We start from the raw sequence: 22,656 nt of genomic DNA, 5'->3' as shown, positions 1-22,656 counted from the left end.
AAAGCTTTTCCTTCCTGGAGTGACTGATTAAGTTTCTGCCCACTTCCTCTTTCAAGTGCTTCAGGGGCTGCCAATCCCCAGGCTCTTGTATTTGTTGTGACTGCCCTAAAATCAGGAGATACGTGAGTAATCTGTGCCAAATGTTCTGAAATCAGCAGAATGTACAAACTCACAGTTTTGCCCTCTAACATTCTTATAAACCACAGCAGAACAAGTGCTAGCTAAAGCATTGTGGTCCTCTAATCCTATAATCATACAAATTAATTAAAAAACAACATCATTTTTACTCAAAAGGTTTGAACCCCATGGGTTGGACACTGTAAATATCTTAAATGCCACCTTTAAATATTTACACAGATTGGTGCAGATCTGCCCCCCCCCCCCCCCATCCCCCACTCTTTTCTGTGCCTTTTTTTTCCAAATGACACACCGCATTTATCTCCTACCTTTAACGTCTTAGTAGACAAAGGAATATAGCTTCTGATGCTAACTACTAATTGAAATAGAAAGGGCTAGGAGACTGGTGCTCCAGTTTTTTGGAGATGTATTTCTTTCTACTTGTGCAAATGTTCTATGAACTTATGTAACTGAGTTTGTTATCATATCTTTGTAATTTTGGAAAACTTTCAGAAAAAAATGATTGAAATGGGGGAATATCAGCTGCAGAGAGATCACAGGCAATACTAGTCTTTTACTCTCTGCTAGTTGTTTTTGGGCACAGCTTTCATAGTTCAGATTCTCTTTAAAGCCAACGGCAATAGGGAACCACCGTGTTCACATTTACACTTACTGCATATGCACCTGTGCACGCAAAGTGCATTTGGATGTACTGATATCCATTGACATATGTAAATGTATTTTTGCATGCACTCACCCATTTCCTGTGGGTTTAAAAATATGCACAGCCACACATTAAAGAAGGTACTGGACTCTGTTCTTTTAGCACACTCTAACATAATGCATGGCATGTGTCTACAGGTGTACGTGTTGTGATATGTTAGGATCAAATGATTTTTTTTTTGTTTAGTTTTTTTAACATGGTTGTGCATTGAAGATCTTATATGAATAATGCACATAGTCTAAATCCCTGGTTTACCATAAATAAAATAGCCTACATAATAGAGGATTTTTTTTATATTTATTAACCAATGAAACACATGACAATAGTTTAAAATGAATATATTTATTTGTATTGCAAATATTACATACTGATAAGGCATTCTGAATATACTACTACATTCAGGGTTGCTTAAACTTCCTGTAGAACACTAAAATCCCAGGGCTATTATTAAGGCATTATAAAAAGTCACATATTTGTGCAGAGTGTGGCTTAAAGTGCAATAGTTTAGGTGATTCTGTAACTTACAGTGTAGGCAGGCATTTCATGAAATAGACAATCACTGAGTTAGAAAAAGTGCTACAATGCTTACAAAATATGGGAACTGCACCGGAATACCTTCAGTAGTTTTATGATAGTTTGCTTGTAAATTACTGCAGGCTTTTGGAGTGAATACAAATACAGCACCAACACACCAAAATAAGTATCCTTATTTTAAAAAAAAGTGAGTTCTTTTCAGTTGAGCTCAATGAAATATGAAAATTACATGGCTAAAATCATAGTGCCATGAAGGCTGTACACACGGGCTGAATATCGGGCGGTATCGGTTGGTGCAATAGAAACTGGCCGACATTCGCCCCGTGTGTACAGTCTGACATAAGCCGGATGAACATCTGGTTTCTGTCGAATAATTAAGCTAAAGTAAATCTGTGCATTTTTCATGAGGCAAAGCAGAAAATTCACTTAAATGTTGCCTGCCCACTGCATATATTTACCTTCCTGTTGCTCCTTTACCTCCCTGTTTGGCCTTCTGGAATTAAGATTAATGCCTGGTGCATTAAGCTACGGGGAACAAGCGACCCTCTCCATTTTCTTCCATGATGCTAGGGGCCTAAGCAGGAAGTCATTAGACCTCTACACAGGTTTCTTAACTTCCACAAGTGAAAAGAAGAAATGGGGTAATGTGAGAAGGTTAGTGTAAACACCTTGAAAGCCAGGCATTTAAGTGAACCTGTAGTTTTGCTCTGCTTGCGCAAAGCAACGGTTCACTTTAATGATAGTTTTAGGGCGGGTAAGGCAGTGCTTTTTTTTTGCACTTTTTAGCTTTAAAAGCTTTGAAATGAACACTACCATTGCCTGGTTCTTAGCTCCAAATAAGGCATAATATATACCTCCTACACCCAAAGGCCAGGTGTCTTCTGACACCCTTATTTTGTATTCCTGTCACTTAGCTAGTCATAGTTTCTTACTGATGAGATAAAACATCATAGCCACACAAAGCATGCCAGGGCTGGAAAGGCTGAAAGAGATTGCCTACTCTGCATCAGTACACCTGAAACTAATTATTAGAAGATCTTTTAGGACCAACTGACCCACGTTCAACTGCCCTCTATAAGGAATGCTTCTGGAATATTCATTCTCATTTAAATATTTGCTACAACCAAGATCTGCATCTATAAACTGTCATTGTTCTGCTTAAAGTTCTGTTCTGGTCTGTAAAAAAAAAAATCAGTCTTGCCTCCAAAGTTAACATATTCTTTTCAGGGTACCAAACATTGGCTAGAGTGTTTCCCCTGTACTGAATACTCTATGCCTCTCCAGTCTAGAAGAAATAGGAATTAGGAATTTAATATACAAGCAGGGATTGAGATAATTAACTGCTTTTCTTGCAAAAGAACAACCTATCCTTCACTACTGGTATGTTCAGCTGGCAGGAGCGAAGAATTTACTTGGTATTTCCAGAATGGTGCAGCATCCGACTTACTCCATGCAGTAGTGCTGGGTCAATTACCAAACAGCAGTACTATTATATTGAAGGAGTTCATAGACCTTTGTAAACTAAATCTTGGGCACATTTTGGGTGGACAACCTATGGCTTGCCATGTGCAGATGAACTTAATCCACCAGTTAGCACTTCTGCATAATAAACTGGAAATGTCTTGAGCTCAGTGTCCTCAACTGCCTGTCTTAAAAACTACTTTTTGTTGGTTGCAATGGTGACCACAAGGTGGATATGATATTCACACGAGTACCAATCAAGTAACAATACATGTCTTGTTGTGTCTGTGTTGTGGCTGCAGACTCTATAAATGCATGCAGATCATCTTAAAGAAAAATTAACATATTTTTGTAATTGTGCTACTTAATATGCTTGGTACTGATCTTTGTACACAACCTAAAACTGTTATTCAGTTGCTGATCTGAGGATTTGAGGGTACTCAAAGCAGTCACTTTACCCAGGCTCCATGCGGTATTAATCCAGTTCTGTTTAACAAGAAGAAAACTGGCAAGACAGTGCAAAGAACAATGATTGTGCGCAAAAATCAGCAACAGCTTAAGCCTGTCATAGATTGTTCAAATTTCGGCTAGTTTAGCAGGAACAGGACAAATTTCATACAATTAGCCTGTCAGGTTTTTTTATACAGTCAGTGGCTATAGCCGCCAGCAGTGACCATTGTATTCTGGGAGCGGGGAAACCTCCCGCTGTCACAATACAATAGCGCAGTGGGAGGGATTCCCCCATCAACACTAAGGCCTCATCCACACTGCTGCTGCTAAACGGACGTTTAGGAACAGTTGGACATTTTTTTCAACTGCTACTGAACTCTCCTCTATGTTATCTTATCAGTACATTTACACAGGGTCATTTACAGTCGTTTTTAGGCAGTTGAGTTCAGAGGCTTTTTTTGGAACGCAAAAAAATGGGTTCAGAAGCTGAGTTTAGAGGCATTTCAAGTGCCAAGCGCTTCTAAACGCGGTAACTCGCGTTTAGCCGCATTTCGTTTACAGGCGTTTTTCATTTTTGGCTATTTTGAAAAAAAAAAAATCTGTCAAGTTAAATCGTTCAGGAGAGGTTGTAAAAACGTCCCGTGTACATGAAGCCTAACTGTTGCACAATTTTCTTTCCTTCAGCCGGTGGTTGAAGAAAAGAAAATTGCAAAATCTATGGCCAGCTTAAGAGATGTTTCTGATTGTTTGCTATGGAAGGTTAGACTTTGCACATCTCGATTGTTTTTTGCGCTGTCCTAACTACACCTGAATGTGTCCAAGCAACACAATTACTATTAGATACGCAATCCATTTTGTCAGTGCTCTGTTTATGAATTCAGTCCACCTATAGCTTATGTTTCGGTTGTGTTTCGGTTCTTGAAATATAAGTAATCAGGAACAGATAGTCCCAAAGTTCCCTCATTTTGAGCTGTAAAAGCTTCTTCTTCCTCTTTGTGGTGGTGGTGACTTGTCTTTTCTGCATCTCTTTCTATATGAAGATTATACTTCTCTTTATTACATTTCACCTTCATTACATTATGATGTTCCTCAAATCCATGCTCTGATTCACAGTGAACATCCAGCTTGTGCATTGTTGAAATACTGGACTGGTCTTCTTCCTCCTCTTCTTGGAAATAATTACCCTTTATTCTCTCCCCATCTAAACTGCGACTTAATTCTTTAACCCTTCGCTTTCTAGACAGGTCAAAAGGTTCCTTCTGTTCCAGACTCCGCAAGACAATTGAGTGGGAGAGGCCCGCTCTTCCTCTGCTCAGACCTAGGGGTAGAAGAAACTGGGATCAAGCTAAGTTTTATGGTGAGCCTGTTTCTATATGGCATTGGAATTAATTCCAGAAATATACAGTGGTTGCAAGTAGGCACTGACACTTTCACCATTTCTCATTGACATGTTGGAAATACAGAAGTCAGATGTGTAAAGTGTCCTGTCTACTCATGTATATCACAGAGCAGAAAGATAAGAAAGATGTCAATGAAGAAACCTGAATGAAGAGAATTTGTTTGAGCTGGCAGGAAGACAACACAGTCCATACAAGTTAATTGGCAGTAATAAAAAAAAAAATGCATCTATTCAAGTCACACTGATGCGGTGCAAATTCGCTGAAAATTCTCTGCGGATTCCGCACCGCATCCAAATCACACCCCGTTCATGCGAACCACTGCAGGTGTGTATGTTTAGGGAAACAACACCCCAAAATTGGTTCGCACAACACAGACCCATGATATCCAATTCTGGTGCGAACAAAAAAGGGTCCTGCGTGCTTTTTGTGTGATTTGAGCTATACAGAATAATGCCTCAAATCGCACTGCTGAAGAATTGCATGTGATTTTAACAGGAATGCAGTTCGATTCCGGTCCAAATCGCATGCAGTTCCTGCACCACATCAGTGTGAACTGGGCCTAAACCTCAAAACACCACCTCACATGTCCATATGTTTTTTGGGATGAGTCATACTTCTAGTTTAAATGGTGCATTAAGTAATTGTGAGTCATTTGAGGGAAATTAATAGAAATGAGCATCAGGGAGGTCTGGGCTGGGAGGCTAAAATGCTGTTGCTCCCCCAGGCCAGTACTAATAAGATACCATATGTCTGGCTGGTATCCCTGAGTGGAGATACTGTGACTTCACCATTCAGACATTATTTACAATAGGATCTGTAGTTGGTGACATATATCAGACATAATTTAGCTACCTACTCCTTGTTCAGACCTGCTGAGAGGAGCAAAAGAAGCTGTTGCTGGAGAATATGAAGAATTGAGTCACAATAAACTATGTCCTTTAGGAACACTCACCTTTCATCATCCCACCAATCACTTTAGAACCATTGGGAATTTGGTGTGGTACTCTTTCTGTCCCTACCATAACTGGTTAGTTTTGTTGAGAGGCGAGGAACACCTTGGATCTTAAGCAAATATCTGGCTGATCCATTTTAAATTCTTGACCAGGGATGTCTGCAGATGTCATAAGGAGCTGCCCTCCTGTCTGTATATGTCTGAGTATGACACCCCCAGCAAAGATATGAAAAAATATCAGTTGCACTCCAAACTTATTGTAGCTCCTCTTGTATTTATTGATTGTCAGCAGTGACTACACACATCACCACCCGAAAACCAACCTTCCATGATGCATTTTACCACTCCTGGCTTACTTAGAAGGATACAGCAAACATCCTTATTCTTTTAAGCAAGCCAGAAGTAGTGAAAAGCGCTAAGGAAGGTTGGTTTTCGGGTGGAGATATGTTGTATGCAGTCACTTTAAGAAGCTAAGTTTGGAGTGTGGCTGATCATTTTTCCTATCTTTAATGGAGCATGGAGATCAGATGGGCTATAGTAGCAAGCACCTAGATTGTCCATGTATGATAGGAGGAGCTAGTCTTGAGTGGAGCTATGGATTTGGGTACATTCTTATAATACCCCAGAATACATTTTGGTCTAAATACTTGAAAAAAAGACTATTTCTTTGAGATGTTTTATAGCAAAAATAAGGGAAACAGGTTATTTTTTTCAACATTTTAAAGAAAAAAAAGTGTTTATGAAATACCACCAAAAGAAAGCTCTATCTGTCTAAAAAAAATAATATGTGAAATTAATTTGGGTACAGTGTTGCACTACTGAGTAATTGTCAGTCAAACTATCACAGCATTGAAGGGCCTACAAAAAATGGGGTGTAACATGCTGGTATTGGGGTAGTTTAGAAACACTGAACTACATTAAATATTAAATGGAGACCTTTTAATTTTTTTCCATCCAGTTCAACCTTTCTTTTTTTCCCAAGTGCTTTTATGGTCTTATTACTGCAAATAACCACTGATGATCATATCATATCTAGTCAAATCCAAAGACAAGATGATTATTGCTGTGCGATCTCACCTCTAGAGTGATATCCTCTTTCGGTGACACCATGTTTAACCTTCATATGGCGGGTGAGGTTTCCTTTCAGAGTAAATTTGCTGGGGCAGTAGAGACACTTGAAGGGCTTGCTGTCTGAATGAAGGTGCATGTGGCCCATTAAGTTGTGCATTCGATTAAACTCCTTTCCACACAGCTGTGAAAACATTATAAGCATTATGAAATGTCATACCAAAGAAAAACGTTACACATAAATGAACACGTGTAAAGCAGTCCTAAGCAGGCTAATTATCAGTACAACTGCACAAATGGGAACATTATTCGAACACAAGTACTAAGACAAATGTCCATGACTACTAAAATTATTTTCCAAAGATGCCAACTGTGGATAGTCTATTGGAACAGAGGATGTAGAAGCAATGAGGGATTTGACATGAGACAAACAAATTAATCAATACATGTAAAATAGGATTGGTTTTGCATCTATGATCATTTTACTACTTTTAAGATTTTGAATGTACTGATTTTTTTACTAAACTGAAACATGAGCAATTTATAGACAGAATCCTGATCAGGGTTGTAAAATCACAATGCATCACAGCTGTTTAGTGGTTAGCACTCCTGCCTTGTGGCACTAGTGTTCTTGGGTTGAAGCCCAATCAGGACACGTCATGCATGGAGTTTGAAAGTTCTCCCAGTGCTTGTATAGGTTTCCTCCCTCACTTCAAAGACATGCAGTTATTTGACTTCTTTCTAACTTGCCCCTAGTATGTGTGCAGGGTATGCATGTGAGATGGGGACTTAATAAATATAACAATAAAGTAATAAATAAATGCATACCATGCATATATACACAATCGTGGATCCAAACAGATGCTATCCTTACCTATTCTGAGGGCACTCTGATCCGGTCACATGATCCGCTCCCAGCGCCAGCTTCAGTGTAGAGGAGAGACAGCTGACAATAACAGATGCCCCATAGCAAGCCGATGGCTAACATCATTGCATTGGCATTGCAGCTATTGTCAATGATCTCTCCTCTTCACTGAAGCTAACCGCTGGGGGGATCATGTGACCGGACCAGAGTGCTTTCAGAATAGGTAGGTATAGACAGCTTGCCTTTACGCGGTAGTTAGTATAGGGCTTGGAATGGAGGTGGGAGCAGGTTTGAGCTTAAATAGTATTTGACTGGACTTCAACTTTAATAACCCAAAACTCGCATACAAGCAGAGAATTGTTGGAACACCATATATGCAAATATTTGTTCAAGATTGCTTATATTAGGTGAGGAAACCAGGATCAGGAGCCCCAGCTGAAATGCCAATCATTGTTGTGAGCATTGCATAGGCTGGCAATACATGATTCATTTTCTTTTGTTCAACCAGTGGATTTCACATAAGAAAATTAATTGAATTCCCCATCCACACATTTCTCCTGCTGAGCTATTGTATTTTGACAATGGGGAGGCTTCCCCTCTGTCAGAATACATTCATCAGCATCAATTATAGCCAGCGGCACTGATCGAGCAAACATTTTCCACCAGGCTGGTTGTACAGAAGTCAATTGAGGGATTAACATCTGTACAACCAACCTGCCCCTAGATAGATCGAAATTTGTCTGGTCCCTGCTAAAAGAGGCAAATTTTGATCCATCTATGGCTGGCTTTACTTGGCTACAGAGCTGCACCAATCCCCACTTCTGTTTGTCCTCCTCCACAAGCATACGTTGGTAGGCAGATGTAGGTTATTTTCTCCACTGCAGGTGGCGTTCAACCGCAGCAGCTCTGCAGCTGGAGAGGAAGTCAGGATAAATGCGGTTCTACTATGGTTTCCTGCAACTATGGTTTCCTGGGTCACTGGGAAAGCAATCAGGTTGGATGCTGTTGCCCCATATGACATTGGCAGCCATCTTGGGTCAGGCAGAGCACTTTTGTGAGTGGGTAGTGCAGGGAAAGGTACCCCATCTGATAGGGACAGAACTAGTGGTAGGTAAAGGTTCCTGATGAGGAGGGAAAGCATAGGGTCACATCTCTTCTGGACATCTTGCTGATTGGGCAGGCCAGGGCCAGGCCACATTAAGCCAGGGCCAGGCCACATTAAGCCCCTATCTACAGACGCTGTCATTCCAGCTGGGACCTGCTCTGTTCACATTGCTGTAAACAATAATGCACCTGGTTGGGCAGTGTTCCAACCAGGTTTGCTGTGAACTGTTGCTGCATTGCTTCAATACAAGTTTATTACTGCACCTGTGTGAATTATTGCGGCTGCACCACGCTGCACCCCACCTACACATTGATCTCTTTCCTCACCCTGGCTCTCAAGAGCCCTTGTCCTACACACACTGTGTGTAGGACAAGGGCTCTTGGGAGGTTGTGGTACTGAGGTGCATGACTATAGCAATAGAAAATTAGCTCCCGGTAACAGTCCTTGGTAAATATGTCACATGGAGTATTAAAAGGTTTTTCTCACTACCAGAATCAAGGCAAAATCAATTTGTATAATGCCAGGGCATGCTCTAGAGGACACAGGGTAGGTCTGGGGGTTAATAGGGGTAATGCCTACACATACAATTTAAGTGACAGTTTTATGGCCAATTCACTCTTTCAAAGGCATTTTTCAATTGCAAATACAGCTAATGGTCTGGCCAAAGCCAAGCTTTTTTTAGTGTGTGATACCACAAACGCATTACTGTTAGTGAGACTGTTCATAACATTGATGCTTTTCGGTCTGCAAAGCTTAATTTCTGCATTTTTATTCACTGTTTTTTCATGTTTTTCATTTAAAGCTAACATTTTTTTGCCCATTTTCTTGGCTATGGATGACAAGACACCCTGCAGTTCAAGTATCCCATTAAAGGAGAAGTTCAGCCTGAGTTCGTTTGGCTGGACTTCTCCTATGGGTCACAGGAGTGCAATTCATTTTGCACTCCTGTGACCCATTTTCAGCAGAGAGCAGTCTGAAGTCCGCTCTCTGCTGACGTCACACAGATCAGTCCAGGCACCGCATCATCCTGACTCTGGAAGTCTGGATCTGCCAGGTGCCTGAACTGATGGGTGTCTCAGCCTCCCAGGGAGCCGCTGAGACGGCCGCTCCCCGCCCACAGCTCAGCGCTCCAGTGAGCATGGAGGAGAAGAGAGGAGCACTGCTGATTGACAGTCAGCAGCTCTCTGCTTGGGGAGCTTTGAGAACCGAGCCATTGGCGATGTTCGGTGGCTCAGTTTTCAGTGTAGAGCCAGCGGGGGACAGATGCAGCATCGGGCCGATGCTGCATCCATCTAGGTAAGCATAATGGGAGAAAAAAGCAAAACCAATACTTTGCTTTTCATTTAAACCATCTCTTGTCTCTGGGAATTTTACTTGCGGATGTACAACTAAACAGCAGTTCTATATAGCTTGCACTGATGCATTTGAATTTTTCAGACAGTTAGCATTATATGGCCATCAACCATTTGGTCTGGTTATTGCACTATGTAAAAAAAATTAAGAACTAAATAACATACAAAACTGAAATACTTGCAAAGAATGTTATGTAACACAATGGCATACAACTAACATAAATGCTCCGCACAGCATCATTCTTCCTTTGGCATCTCACATTCAGTATGAGATCCAAGCAATGGAAACCAGAGGCCTGCAGAGAGCTACAAAGGCCGCTGCTGAGCCGTCTTCCCTTATAAGAGGGGTGTTTCTTTCCTTAGAGAGCCAGATAGAGAAAACCAGAATAAGAATGACTGTAAATTGTCCAAAAAGGACCGTGAGAAAACAGGAAGCCTTGAGATGTATAAGAGAAAGCAAGATGAAATCTCTTTGCAAACCAGTCTCAGGGGACATGTGAACTATTGTTATGAAGGCAGTTCAGGCACTTATATCCTTCCTTCTCCTGAGGAGGAGCTGTATGCCAGAATGCTGCTATCTGGTCATTGCCTTAATCCTACTGAACACAGGCCAGATAAAGAGAGTCAACGCCACCTAGATCACTTTGAGTTCTCTGCCATGTTGGCAGGGGGTATATCAAAGCCAAAACACATTTTATTTGTTCTTTTTCCATTATTGAAGATGAAAGCGACACATGCAGGGTCTGACAAATCAAGTGTTAACATCTCACCAGACAAGTGTAATGTGGGAACTAAAGCCTGTTCATGTCCCCTCTGTGTTTCCTTCTAATCATTTATATTCACAAAGCACTGGGAACACTGGCAGTGCTAGGGCACAAGCTGGTCTTAATGAGAAACAGGAAGAAAAAAAAATCCCTTTACTGTGTAATAATGTATTGGCCTGAAAGGATTACTCATGTATGTAGTACTTACCATAGCGGGGTTGAAAAAAGACAGACAAGCAAGTATTATCTACATGTAATAGCGTTAGTCCAGTAGGAGGCACTCTATGCCAGGCAAGCAGCAAATGAGCATCAATTAAAATCTGATTGTGGTAATCAGTTTAAAGGCAATGTATCTTTTCTGTTTTCCTTAATATGTTTAGAACTACAGACTAACAAATGTTTACAAATATGTTTTCATTTTTTAATCCTGTATTATGTACTATTGTTTATAAGTAATTATTTCCATCTATCGGGTGGAGTTCTAGACTAATTTTTACATTTTAATTGTTTATTATTGGCTGCTTCATTGAAAAAAGTCTGTTGTTTGCAGAGCTCAATAGCTCAAGCTTAAAGTTACAGTGAAATAAATGACTTATCCCTCATTCCTTTACTGCTCTTTTTTAATAGAGTCACGTGAAGAGTCAATCACAGAGAGACAGTCCGAAGGAAAACATGTTCAGTTATGCTCTTTATTTAGAAATCCTATAATGCTCTGTGACACAACTGCTATGGGTGCACCCCATAATAAACACTCATTTATAAAATAGAGTTGTTATAGAAATGGATAGAAAAGATGTGTCATTATTTTTAAAACACATAAAATGGAAAAAATCTAATAATATTGGCCCAACACCATTAAAAAAAATTTTTGACACCAGTATTTTTTCATACTTTGCAAATCACATTCTGTGATTCCTTCAGTCATCTTTAACTGGGTGGAATGGTTTATGGTTCCTCTCTTCCATTGTGAAGTATCAGTCTGGGTATGTCACAAGAAAGAGACATTACCACTGGACAGCGAGGCCAAAAACCAAGCTATCCTTTTCAAAACAGGATGGCTGATAACTCTAACTGCACTACACCTTTGCCCTCTGAACTTGGCTATTAAAAATGAATGGCTCAATGTTTCATCATTCATTATTATAAGAGCAAAATTGTATAAAATATTAATAGAAGATAAGAACACCCTAACCTCCTCCACCACCCTAAAAATGCTGCTATTCTTAACTTGGGATTAGATAGCCTTTCTACGCTTGTGTCTCTTATAAGGGAAAAATGTAATGGACAAAGACAACTCTAGTAGTAAGACATATGAGCAGAGCCTTATTTTTACTTCCTGCCCCCCATGGCCAACTGTGTAATTTCAGCTGCCCCTCTTCCTACTGTAGCCCTGGTATAACATTATCAGGAGCAAACATAGCCACACAAGCCATACCAGGGGGCTGGAGTTGGACAGGCTAAAAGTGCCAGTTTTCTTACTCTGTATCAGTATACCTAGAATCAACAACTAGAATAATTGTGCAAACTGTCTCTCTACACAGCTAGAAGTTTGATCCTTGTTATATGGACTCAGAGTGGGTGAACTATAAATGCACAGTACACTATGCCACCAATGAAAATGTACACTGAGTACATTCATTTGACTTAAAAATCTCAAATTTTCCATTTGGCATTGTTGGTAACCGTAAATGCCTTGTAATGAATGGAGAGGATAAACACACTCTCTCACCTTGCACTTGAATGGTTTGATATCGGAGTGGACAATCATGTGTGCCTTCAGAGTCTGTTTCTGGACAAAGCTTTTGAAGCAGAGGTGACACTGGTAGGCTCGGATGTTGGTGTGGATTAGAATGTGCCTCTTCATGTTGGCCAGAAGGGTGAATTCTCTACCACAGATCCCACACTTGTGCTCTTTCACACCCTACGTTCAGAAATAACATATGAATATCGTTTATATGGCATTTCCTAGATTAGTATGGTAGTTATTTGTTGAACAGTCATTAATGTTGTTTGATTGTAAGTTTGGATAGATGCTGGCTGGTTGACTTACTCATTGGCTTCTTATACACTGGAGATTGCATAGAAAATACATCTGTGCTTGAATTTCCATATTTAGTCACCCAGCATGGCCATTAGTATCATGAAGAGTGAGTTTTTTTGTCAACACAGGATAGTGCTGTGGACATAAATAGGTAGACTGTGTCTCGTCCTAATTTCAATTAGATCTGATTGCCATAGAAAGAATGGACTTTGATGGCACCACAAACACATAAACTATTAAAATGAACATATTTTATTCACCATAATACATCAGAAACAAAACAAGGTTAAAAATGTTATGCTCATTTGCATAATATACCAAAAAATTGCTGGTACACCTTACAGCCCTGTTAAAGAATATACCCCCCCAATTTGGGTAATAGATGAGAAATGTACATTTCGTGCTTCCTCAGGAGATTATTAAAATTCTTCTATTGAATAAAGATAGAAAAAACATACTTTTCAGGTGAATATGGTTATCTGTATACAGTGGGGACGGAAAGTATTCAGACCCCCTTAAATTTTTCACTCTTTGTTATATTGCAGCCTTTTGCTAAAATCATTTAAGTTCATTTTTTCCTCATTAATGTACACACAGCACCCCATATTGACAGAAAAACACAGAATTGTTGACATTCTTGCAGATTTATTAAAAAAGAAAAACTGAAATATCACATGGTCCTAAGTATCCAGACCCTTTGCTGTGACACTCATATATTTAACTCAGGTGCTGTCCATTTCTTCTGATCATCCTTAAGATGGTTCTACACCTTCATTTGAGTCCAGCTGTGTTTGATTATACTGATTGGACTTAATTAGGAAAGCCACACACCTGTCTATATAAGACCTTACAGCTCACAGTGCATGTCAGAGCAAATGAGAATCATGAGGTTAAAGGAACTGCCTGAAGAGCTCAGAGACAGAATTGTGGCAATGCACAAATCTGGCCAAGGGTACAAAAAAATTTCTGCTGCACTTAAGGTTCCTAAGAGCACAGTGGCCTCCATAATCCTTGAATGGAAGATGTTTGGGATGACCAGAACTCTTCCTAGAGCTGGCCAAAGTGAGCTATCGGGGGAGAAGAGCCTTGGTGAGAGAGGTAAAGAAGAACCCAAAGATCACTGTGGCTGAGCTCCAGAGATGCAGTCGGGAGATGGGAGAAAGTTGTAGAAAGTCAACCATCACTGCAGCCCTCCACCAGTCAGGGCTTTATGGCAGAGTGGCCCGACAAAAGTGAAAGCCCGCATGGAGTTTGCTAAAGAAACACCTAAAGGACTCCAAGATGATGAGAAATAAGATTCTTTGGTCTGATGAGACCAAGATAGAACTTTTTGGCCTTAATTCTAAGCGGTATGTGTGGAGAAAACCAGGCACTACTCATCACCTGTCCAATACAGTCCCAACAGTGAAGCATGGTGGTGGCAGCATCATGCTGTGGGGGTGTTTTTCAGCTGCAGGGACAGGGCGACTAGTTGCAATCGAGGAGAAGATGAATGCGGCCAAGTACAGGGCTATCCTGGACGAAAACCTTCTCCAGAGTGCTCAGGACCTCAGACTGGGCTGAAGGTTTACCTTCCAACAAGACAATGACCCTAAGTACAAAGCTAAAATAACGAAGGAGTGGCTTCACAACAACTCCGTGACTGTTCTTGAACGGCCCAGCCAGAGCCCTGACTTAAACCCAATTGAGCATCTCTGGAGAGACCTAAAAATGGCTGTCCACCAACGTTTACCATACAACCTGACAGAACTGGAGAGGATCTGCAAGGAGGAATGGCAGAGGATCCCCAAATCCAGGTGTGAAAAACTTGTTGCATCTTTCCCAAAAAGACTCATGGCTGTATTAGATCAAAAGGGTGCTTCTACTAAATACTGAGCAAAGGGTCTGAATACTTAGGACCATGTGATATTTCAGTTTTTCTTTTTTAATAAATCTGCAAAAATGTCAACAATTCTGTGTTTTTCTGTCAATATGGGGTGCTGTGTGTACATTAATGAGGAAAAAAATGAACTTAAATTATTTTAGCAAATGGCTGCAATATAACAGAGTGAAAAATTTAAGGGGGTAATACTTTCCGTCCCCACTGTATATCCCTAGCACTTGAAGGCCATCCCATAGGCTGCGCTTCCTGGTGTCTGATATATACTCCTGTTTTATGATGTGTAATGATCCCAATGCTAACTCCTGTGGCCATGATTTGTATTATTACTCCTAGGATCCTAGGATCCTACCCACTTTGTGATTGAATTCGCTCCATTATATACACCACCAGGAATTAGTGATTGGACCTTATATAAGCGGGATTGTTTTTATAGCTTGGACCTCTTAACATCTTTATGTATTATACTTTACCTGTTCTACCCCATATCTTCTGTTGCGTTTAGATGCACCCCCCATATCCACCTTTCTTTGGGACCAAGTGGGCACCTCCACCTCAGCCATTACTTTCCACCTGCCTTAGGTTTTCATTACATAGTTACATAGTTACATAGTAGAAGAGGTTGAAAAAATACACAAGTCTATCAAGTCCAACCTATGTGTGTGCTTTTATGTCATTATTACATTATATATCCCTGTATGTTGTGATTGTTCAGGTGCTTATCTAATAGTTCTTTGAAATTATCCATGCTACCCACTAAAACCATTGCCCGTGGAAGAGAATTACACATCCTTACTGCTCTTACAGTACAAAACCCACTACGCAGTTTGAGGTTAAACCGATTTTCTTCTAATTTTAGTGAATGGCCGCGTGTCTTTTTAAATTCCTTTTCGCTGAAAAGTTTTATCCCTATTGTGGGGTCACCAGTACGGTATTTGTACATTGAAACCATATCCCCTCTCAGGTGTGTCTTCTCCAGATAGAACAATGAGTGCTCGTAACCTTTCCTCATAACTAATGTCCTCCAGTCCCTTTATTAGTTTTGTTGCCCTTCAGACTCTCTCCAGTTCCAGCACATCCTTCCTGAGGACTGGTGCCCAGAATTGGACGGCATACTCCAGGTGCGGCCGGACCAGAGTCCTGTAGAGTGGGAGAATTATTGCTTTTTATCTCTGGAGGTAATCCCCTTTTTAATGCATGCCAATATTCTGTTTGCTTTGCTTGCAGCAGCTTGGATTGCATGCCATTGCTGACCCTGTCATCTACTAGGACCCCCAGGTCATTTTCCTTCCTACACTGTAGGTGTTTTAATGCCCTTTTGCTGATTAAATTGTTTATGTAGTTTTATGACTTACTTGTTTTTTTTGTATATGATGCTTATTTCTCTATCTTTATTCATATAGAAGAATTACCCCTGATTCTTGCCCCCCCCCCGACCATGAGAGTGTTTAGGGTATAGTACATTTCTCATCTATTACCCTGATTGGTGGCACATTCTTTATCAGGGCTGTAACGTGTACCGGCAATTTTTTGGCATATTATGCAAATGAGCATAACATTTTTAACCTTTATCTTGTTTGTGATGTATTATGGTGAATAAAATATGTACATTTTAATAGTTTGTGTTTGTGGTGCCATTAAAGTCTGTGCTTTCTATGACAATCTGATATCATTAGTACCATGACACACAAGTGATTTTGGTAGCAGATTATGCTACTGGTGATTGGTAACTGCTATAGAGCTGCTCTCCTTAGCACTTTTTTTTTTAGAGATGAAGTCAATGAAAAGCCTGTGTTGCCACAATTTTTAGCTCAGTTGCTAAGTGTTTGACTTTCTGTAGTGTTGAAGCTATCCAGAAATGCCAGCTTTAGTATCCACTAAGATTATCAAGAGCAGACAGTGATAATGTCTCATAAATCATTTGTAACAGTTAAAGTTGCTGATGTGTGGCTAATTACAAATCACTGGAGAAAATAAACCAAGAGGTTTGTAGCTGCTACCAATGTTGCTGTTGTTACATGACCCTTACTCTTATTGGTTTTCCTTTAACGTTGATAAAATATGCATCATAGTAAATCTGGCCATAGATGGATCAAAATTTGGCTGGTGAAGTAGGCAAATATGTTTAATTTTTTCATTTAGCCCACTGGCTGAACAATAAGAAAAACAAATGGTGTAGGGGAGAAACAATTTTGGCATCTTCAAAAAGAGGCCACCAAATGATTACAAAGCCAGTGTTTGACAAATATCTAAAATACCCAGTTTGGATGGACTGAATCAGCAAACATTTTTTCCTACTTTAATCAAACTGAGAAGTTTGTAGTATTTTTTATAGCTACTTTTATACTTTTAACAGTCAATATACAGTATAGTAGGCTTTAGCGCTTTAAAGTGAAACATCAGCCAAAAATGATTTTCAAAGTTTTAGGAAGAGTAAAGAAAGCCTAAAATCTACTGCTATCTATGTCCCATGGGGACGATTCACACTTCCTGTCTCAGACACCATGAGGGAAGTGAGATATCTACTTCAAAAAAGACAAGGAGAGCAACATAAGCAAGATTTTTAATCGTGTGAGTAGGGGCTGCAACAGCTTTTAATTATTAATGGCTATTTCCCCAGTGAGGAGATTTCCTTCAGAACCCGTGTGGTTACCGAAACAGGAAATGAGGAGAAAATCCCTCAATGGGAACACAGATAGAAAAAATCTCAACAAAAATGGCAACTGCCCCAATTTATAACTAGCTTTTAAAGTAGGGTGCATTTGGAATGACTTTGCACAGAGCAAACAAAAGCTGGCAAAAGTGTTTTTATTTGAACAGAAAAAAAATTACAGAGGTTTTTACCCTCTGCTACTATATCGAAAAGCAGTACGAAAACTGTTTTGGCAGGAGTTCCACTTCAAGGTTTACGTTAATGGATTTTGCTTTCTGTGAAGCCCAAATCTGTGGTGTCAGGTCTGTTAAGCTTCAGATAATAAGCCTAATACAAGTGAAACTGCAAATGTTGCTAAAAGTGCATTTAGAGTGACAAGGGGTAGAAGAAGATTTTTGTCATCATTACAAATAGTCATGCGTGTAACTGACCTTATGAGTCAGGGAATGTTGTTTGAGATGATGCGGCTGTACAAATTCCATGCCACACTCAGAGCAGATATAGGGTCGGATGTCCTTGTGCTTCATCATATGATTCTGAAGTTGGCTTGGGTACTGAAATGTCTTATCACACTCAGTACAGTTATACTGCACGGGGCCACGATGTACAGTCAAATGTCTTTTAAGCTGTACAAGTGTGGGGAAGTCTAGTCCACACTCCACACAAATGTTCTCTCTGCCGTTCTCGTGTTTCGCTTCATGAACTTTAAGTTCACTTGGGTAAGCAAACCCTCTGCCACATATCCTACAGTTGTATGGCTTCACATCACTGTGCTGCATCATATGTCGCTTTAGATGACTGGTTTGGGTGAAAGCTTTATTACAGACTTGGCACTTGTGGGGCCTGGTTCCCTGGTGAGTTAGCATGTGAGTATGTAGGTGGCTCAGTTGTTTGAACAGCTTGCCACAATGGGCACAAGAATGGGGCTTAATGCCATTGTGTCCCAAAATGTGTGTCACCAGGTTGTATTTCGACGTATATGACTTTTCACACGTGGGGCATTTCCAACGTTTCTGATCTCCAACCTCCACATAGAAACTGTCGTCAATTTGAATGTTGATGTCTACTCTCTCAACCGTCTGCTTGGGGTCCTCACTTTCATCAGTTTGGGTTTTACTTATGACTCCTTTGTCTGAGAGACCAACGTTAAGGCTGTGACACATGTGAAAGCTTGGGGTGGGTATTTGGAAAGGGAACATTGTTTCAGGATATTGTTTGTGAAAATAGGGATATGATGGGTGTAAATACAGGTGTCCAGGTGGCCACATTATATTAGTCCTAATAGATTCTTGTTTTAAAGAGTTAAGCCAAAAGGGGTCCATTGTTCTGCAGTACTGCAGACCAATGTTTGACAACTCAATCATTTTGGCATCATAAGTTGACAGAGGAGGTAAATGATAAAGTAAATGAAAAGGAGATGAAAGAAAATGCTTGTCTTCTTCATTGCTTGACTCCACTTGGCCATTAATGTCTTTGGTGTCAATATCATTGGGCATTTTGGAAGGAGCACTCTTTCTTCTGTGTGACCCACTTGCAAAAGCTTCATGAAAACGATGCAGGCTGTCCACTGGGTGGTCATACTGGTAATGTGGAAAGTGGGGCTTGTATTCCTCAATTAAAGGAGACAGTCTACTACATTTTATAAAGGAAGGCATCGGTTGTCTGAAACATGAAGTATAGTCCCTTATGGCATACGAGTCTTTCTGCATTGTTCAACTGCAGAGAAAAATATACAAACATATGATGAATATGTAACTACAGGACATTTGAGTCACTCAAATATGTTATACGTAATCTGTATATATATATATACACACACACACACACACACACACACTGGGGCTGATTTACTAAACCTGGAGAGTGCAAAATCTGGTGCATTTCCGCATAGCTTCTAGATTTTGTTAAAGCTTAATTGGACAAGCTGAAGTTAGAAGCTGATTGGCTACCAATGCTCAGCTGCATCAGATTTTGCACTCTCCAGTTTTAGTAAATCAATCCCATTTTATATAAATAAGGAAAAATTCCACTACTACTGCATAAAATAGCAACAACAGATTTGTATCAGCACATATTTTGTAATTTAGGTCAAGCAAGATAGTAGGCTGTAAAATAAAATACTCTAGAAAATTCAAGAAATGGTAAAGGCAAGTAGAAATACCAGAAACTTAACACCTGGAGCTGCCTTTTGTTAAGTCCAAAATACAGTATATAAGAGTATATAGGCATCCCTTAAAGTAAACCTGAAACACAGGATGCAGTTGCTGAACCCCTTCTGATAATGCTAGTTCTTGGCTTTCTCTGGTTTTAATACAAGTCACTGCCCACATAGAAATAAGCAACTAGTGAAGTCAGAAATCTTTATATTCAAACATTTCTGGGATACAGTCAGATGATTAGCAAGGGAACCAGGCTACTAGCATTTACAGGAGGTGGTCAGCAATGGCAACCTATATATTTCCCTTTTATATATGTGAACTTAAAAGTAACCAAAACCCAATTGCCCCTTACTCACCAAAGCAAAAATATATAACCAAACATAGTCCTTGGATCAGGCGGAAATCGGGTACTGAGCCTACATAGCTGGGCTGGGCAGCATTTCACTCTTTTGCCAGCCAGCTGGCTTTACAGTATTGTGCATGTGACACATAGCACTATAATGATCCCAATGGCGCAGGGAGATGGACTTGACATATACTCTAAGACTGATGCCGCGTACACACGGTCGGACTTTTCGTCTACAAAAGTCCAACGGACGCTGACAGACTAAAGCTGGCTGGTAATCCGATCGTGTGTGGGCTTCTCCGGACTTTCAACTGACTTTTTCAGCCTCAAATCCGACGGACTTTAGATTTGAAACATGCTTCAAATCTTTCCGACGGACTCGAGTCCGGTTGAAAAATCCGCTCGTCTGTATGCTAGTCTGACGGACAAAAACCCACGCTAGGGCAGCTATTGGCTACTGGCTATCAACTTCCTTATTTTAGTCCGGTGTACGTCATCACGTAAGAATTCGACGGACTTTTGTGTGATCGTGTGTAGGCAAGTCTGTTCGTTAGAAAGTCCGCCGCAAGTCCGTCGAAAGTCCGTCGAAAGTCTGTCGGACAGGCTGTCGGACTTTTGTAGCTGAAAAGTCCGACCGTGTGTACGCGGCATGAGTGTCTGTTGCCAATGTTATACAACACAGTCATGGGAGAAAAGAAATGAAGTCTACAGCATAATGTTATATTCTTTAGATTGATAAATCATACAGAGAACTATAGTGAGTTGCTCTTTACAATGTGATAAAATGTAGTTTGTGGGACACTTATACAAAGCAAAACGCATTATGATGCACTCTTGTAAACTCCCTATTCTCTTCTGGTATTGTACCAACCCCTTGTGACCATTATAATTCTAAATTATGCACATTCAGACTGCCATATATGCCTTACAATGAACAGGCAAACATGAAAATGTTACCCAAAGTAGCCAATCAGATTTATAAAGTTTTTAGATGAGAAGAAAAGATGTCCACAGACCTTCATTATAAAACAGGCTAAAGAGACTGATGAGCTACTGCCACCAATCCTATGGCATCCCAACAATTTCAGCTTTTATAGGCTTGTCTTCCCATAGGAAATTGCTAAAAACTGGATTATGACTGATTGCCTTGTGTGTGGAATATTTAAATTGTACATGGAGCTAAAACTTTTTTTCTAGTTTTGGAAGAAAATCCAATATTTTGAGTTGAACATGAAAAAGAGAATAGAATAGCGAAGGGCTACAAAATTTGTCTGAGTTTGTACTGCTGTGTCTCCTAGTAATCACTGTCCCCTGGGCTGAGAATGAAGGAAATCCAATATTTTGAGTTGTTATAGAACATGAAGGGAGGGGTTCTGATAGTGGACACTTGTCTAAAGCTGGCTAGATGAATTGAAATTTGGCCATTTTGGTAGAGATTTCAATCCATCTATGCCCATTCCCATTCGAAAGGAAGCAATCATTAGACTGACTCCATCAGAACAGGACTCTTGGTAAATATTAATTTAATCAGCACATGCAGCCAGTCGGCTACATGTGCTAATTAGCGTATTGTGACAGTGGTGGAGTCTGATTGTCAGAATACAAGAACTTAGTGGGAAGGATTATCGCATCCAACTTGTATGTGTGCATGGGGGAATCCATTTAGTTTTTGAGTTGAACATGAAAAAGAGGATAGAATAGCGAAGGGCTACAAAACTTGTCTGAGTTTGTACTGCTGTGTCTCCTAGTAATCACTGTCCCCTGGGCTGAGAATGAAGGAAATCCAATATTTTGAGTTGTTATAGAACATGAAGGGAGGGGTTCTGATGGTGGACACTTGTCTAAAGCTGGCTAGATGGATTGAAATTTGGCCATTTCGGTAGAGATTTCAATCCATCTATGCCCATTCCCATTTGAAAGGAAGCAATCATTAGACTGACTTCATCAGAACAGGACACTTAGTAAATATTAATTTAATCAGCACATGCAGCCAGTCGGCTGCATGTGCTAATTAGCGTATTGTGACAGTGGTGGAGTCTGATTGTCAGAATACAAGAACTTAGTGGGAAGGATTATCGCATCTAACTTGTATGTGTGCATGGGGGAATCCATTTAGTTTTATTTCAATCAGCCTGTTGGCTAATCGAAAAAAAAAATCATCAATGTATGACCAGCTTTAGAGAGGATCTCCCTAACTTTGGAGAGATTTATTTTTAGTTACTTTTGTGTCTTGATGGGATAGGAAGTGAAGGGAAATTTCCTAAATGGGATACAGGTGTTTTAGCCCTTCCCTATTGTATCTAAGTATTGGCTTTGGAAAGGATATACTTTAATGCCGAGTTCACACAGCTCTGACCTGGAAGTCGGATGACTTCCTATCCGACTTTTCACTACGACTTCATGTCCGACTTCCATGCGACTTCAATGAACAGGATCCGACTTTGATCCGACCACACTAGGCCCTTTAAGTCCGGTATGAAGCTTGAGGGGGGGAACCCAATGGCAAAATTAAAAAGAATAAACAGGAAACCACACACCAAAAAAAAAGAAATCCCCCCCCAAAAAATCCATACTAGTCCCTTTTTCTGAGCAAGCAGCCCGGCAGGTCATATGAACTCAACATGGGGGAGTGGGTGCTTTGGGCCCCCCACCCCAAGGCACCTTGTCCCTATGTTAATGGGGACAAGGGCCTCTTCCAACCCTGGGTGGTGGTTGTGGGGTCTGTGGGCAGGGGGCTTATTGGAATCTGGAAGCCAGATCCCAGCCCCCCATATGAATGAGTATGA

General features: G+C 40.4%; 1 protein-coding gene across 2 annotated transcripts in view; it reads right to left on the bottom strand.

Moving 5' to 3' along the window:
* Positions 1-1,167: 1,167 nt before the first annotated feature.
* The window catches only part of ZNF366 (zinc finger protein 366), a 32,897-nt gene continuing 11,408 nt past the window's right edge, over positions 1,168-22,656 (bottom strand). Inside the window, exons 2-5 of one of the 2 annotated variants that reach the window (XM_073624379.1) lie at positions 17,797-19,081; positions 12,522-12,713; positions 6,716-6,890; positions 1,168-4,604 (exon numbers count right to left, since the gene is read on the bottom strand). In XM_073624379.1, the coding sequence (XP_073480480.1) occupies positions 4,180-4,604; positions 6,716-6,890; positions 12,522-12,713; positions 17,797-19,074 (2,070 nt within the window). In that variant the 5' untranslated portion in view covers positions 19,075-19,081 and the 3' untranslated portion in view covers positions 1,168-4,179. The remainder of the gene's footprint in view (positions 4,605-6,715; positions 6,891-12,521; positions 12,714-17,796; positions 19,082-22,656) is intronic. The other variant, XM_073624386.1, reaches the window with a different exon arrangement.

The sequence above is a fragment of the Aquarana catesbeiana genome, linkage group LG01 (genome assembly GCF_042186555.1).
Source record: "Aquarana catesbeiana isolate 2022-GZ linkage group LG01, ASM4218655v1, whole genome shotgun sequence".
Classification (NCBI taxonomy): Eukaryota; Metazoa; Chordata; class Amphibia; order Anura; family Ranidae; genus Aquarana; species Aquarana catesbeiana.
Note: the sequence above shows the minus strand (reverse complement) of the source record. Positions and strands in the feature narration are given on the sequence as shown.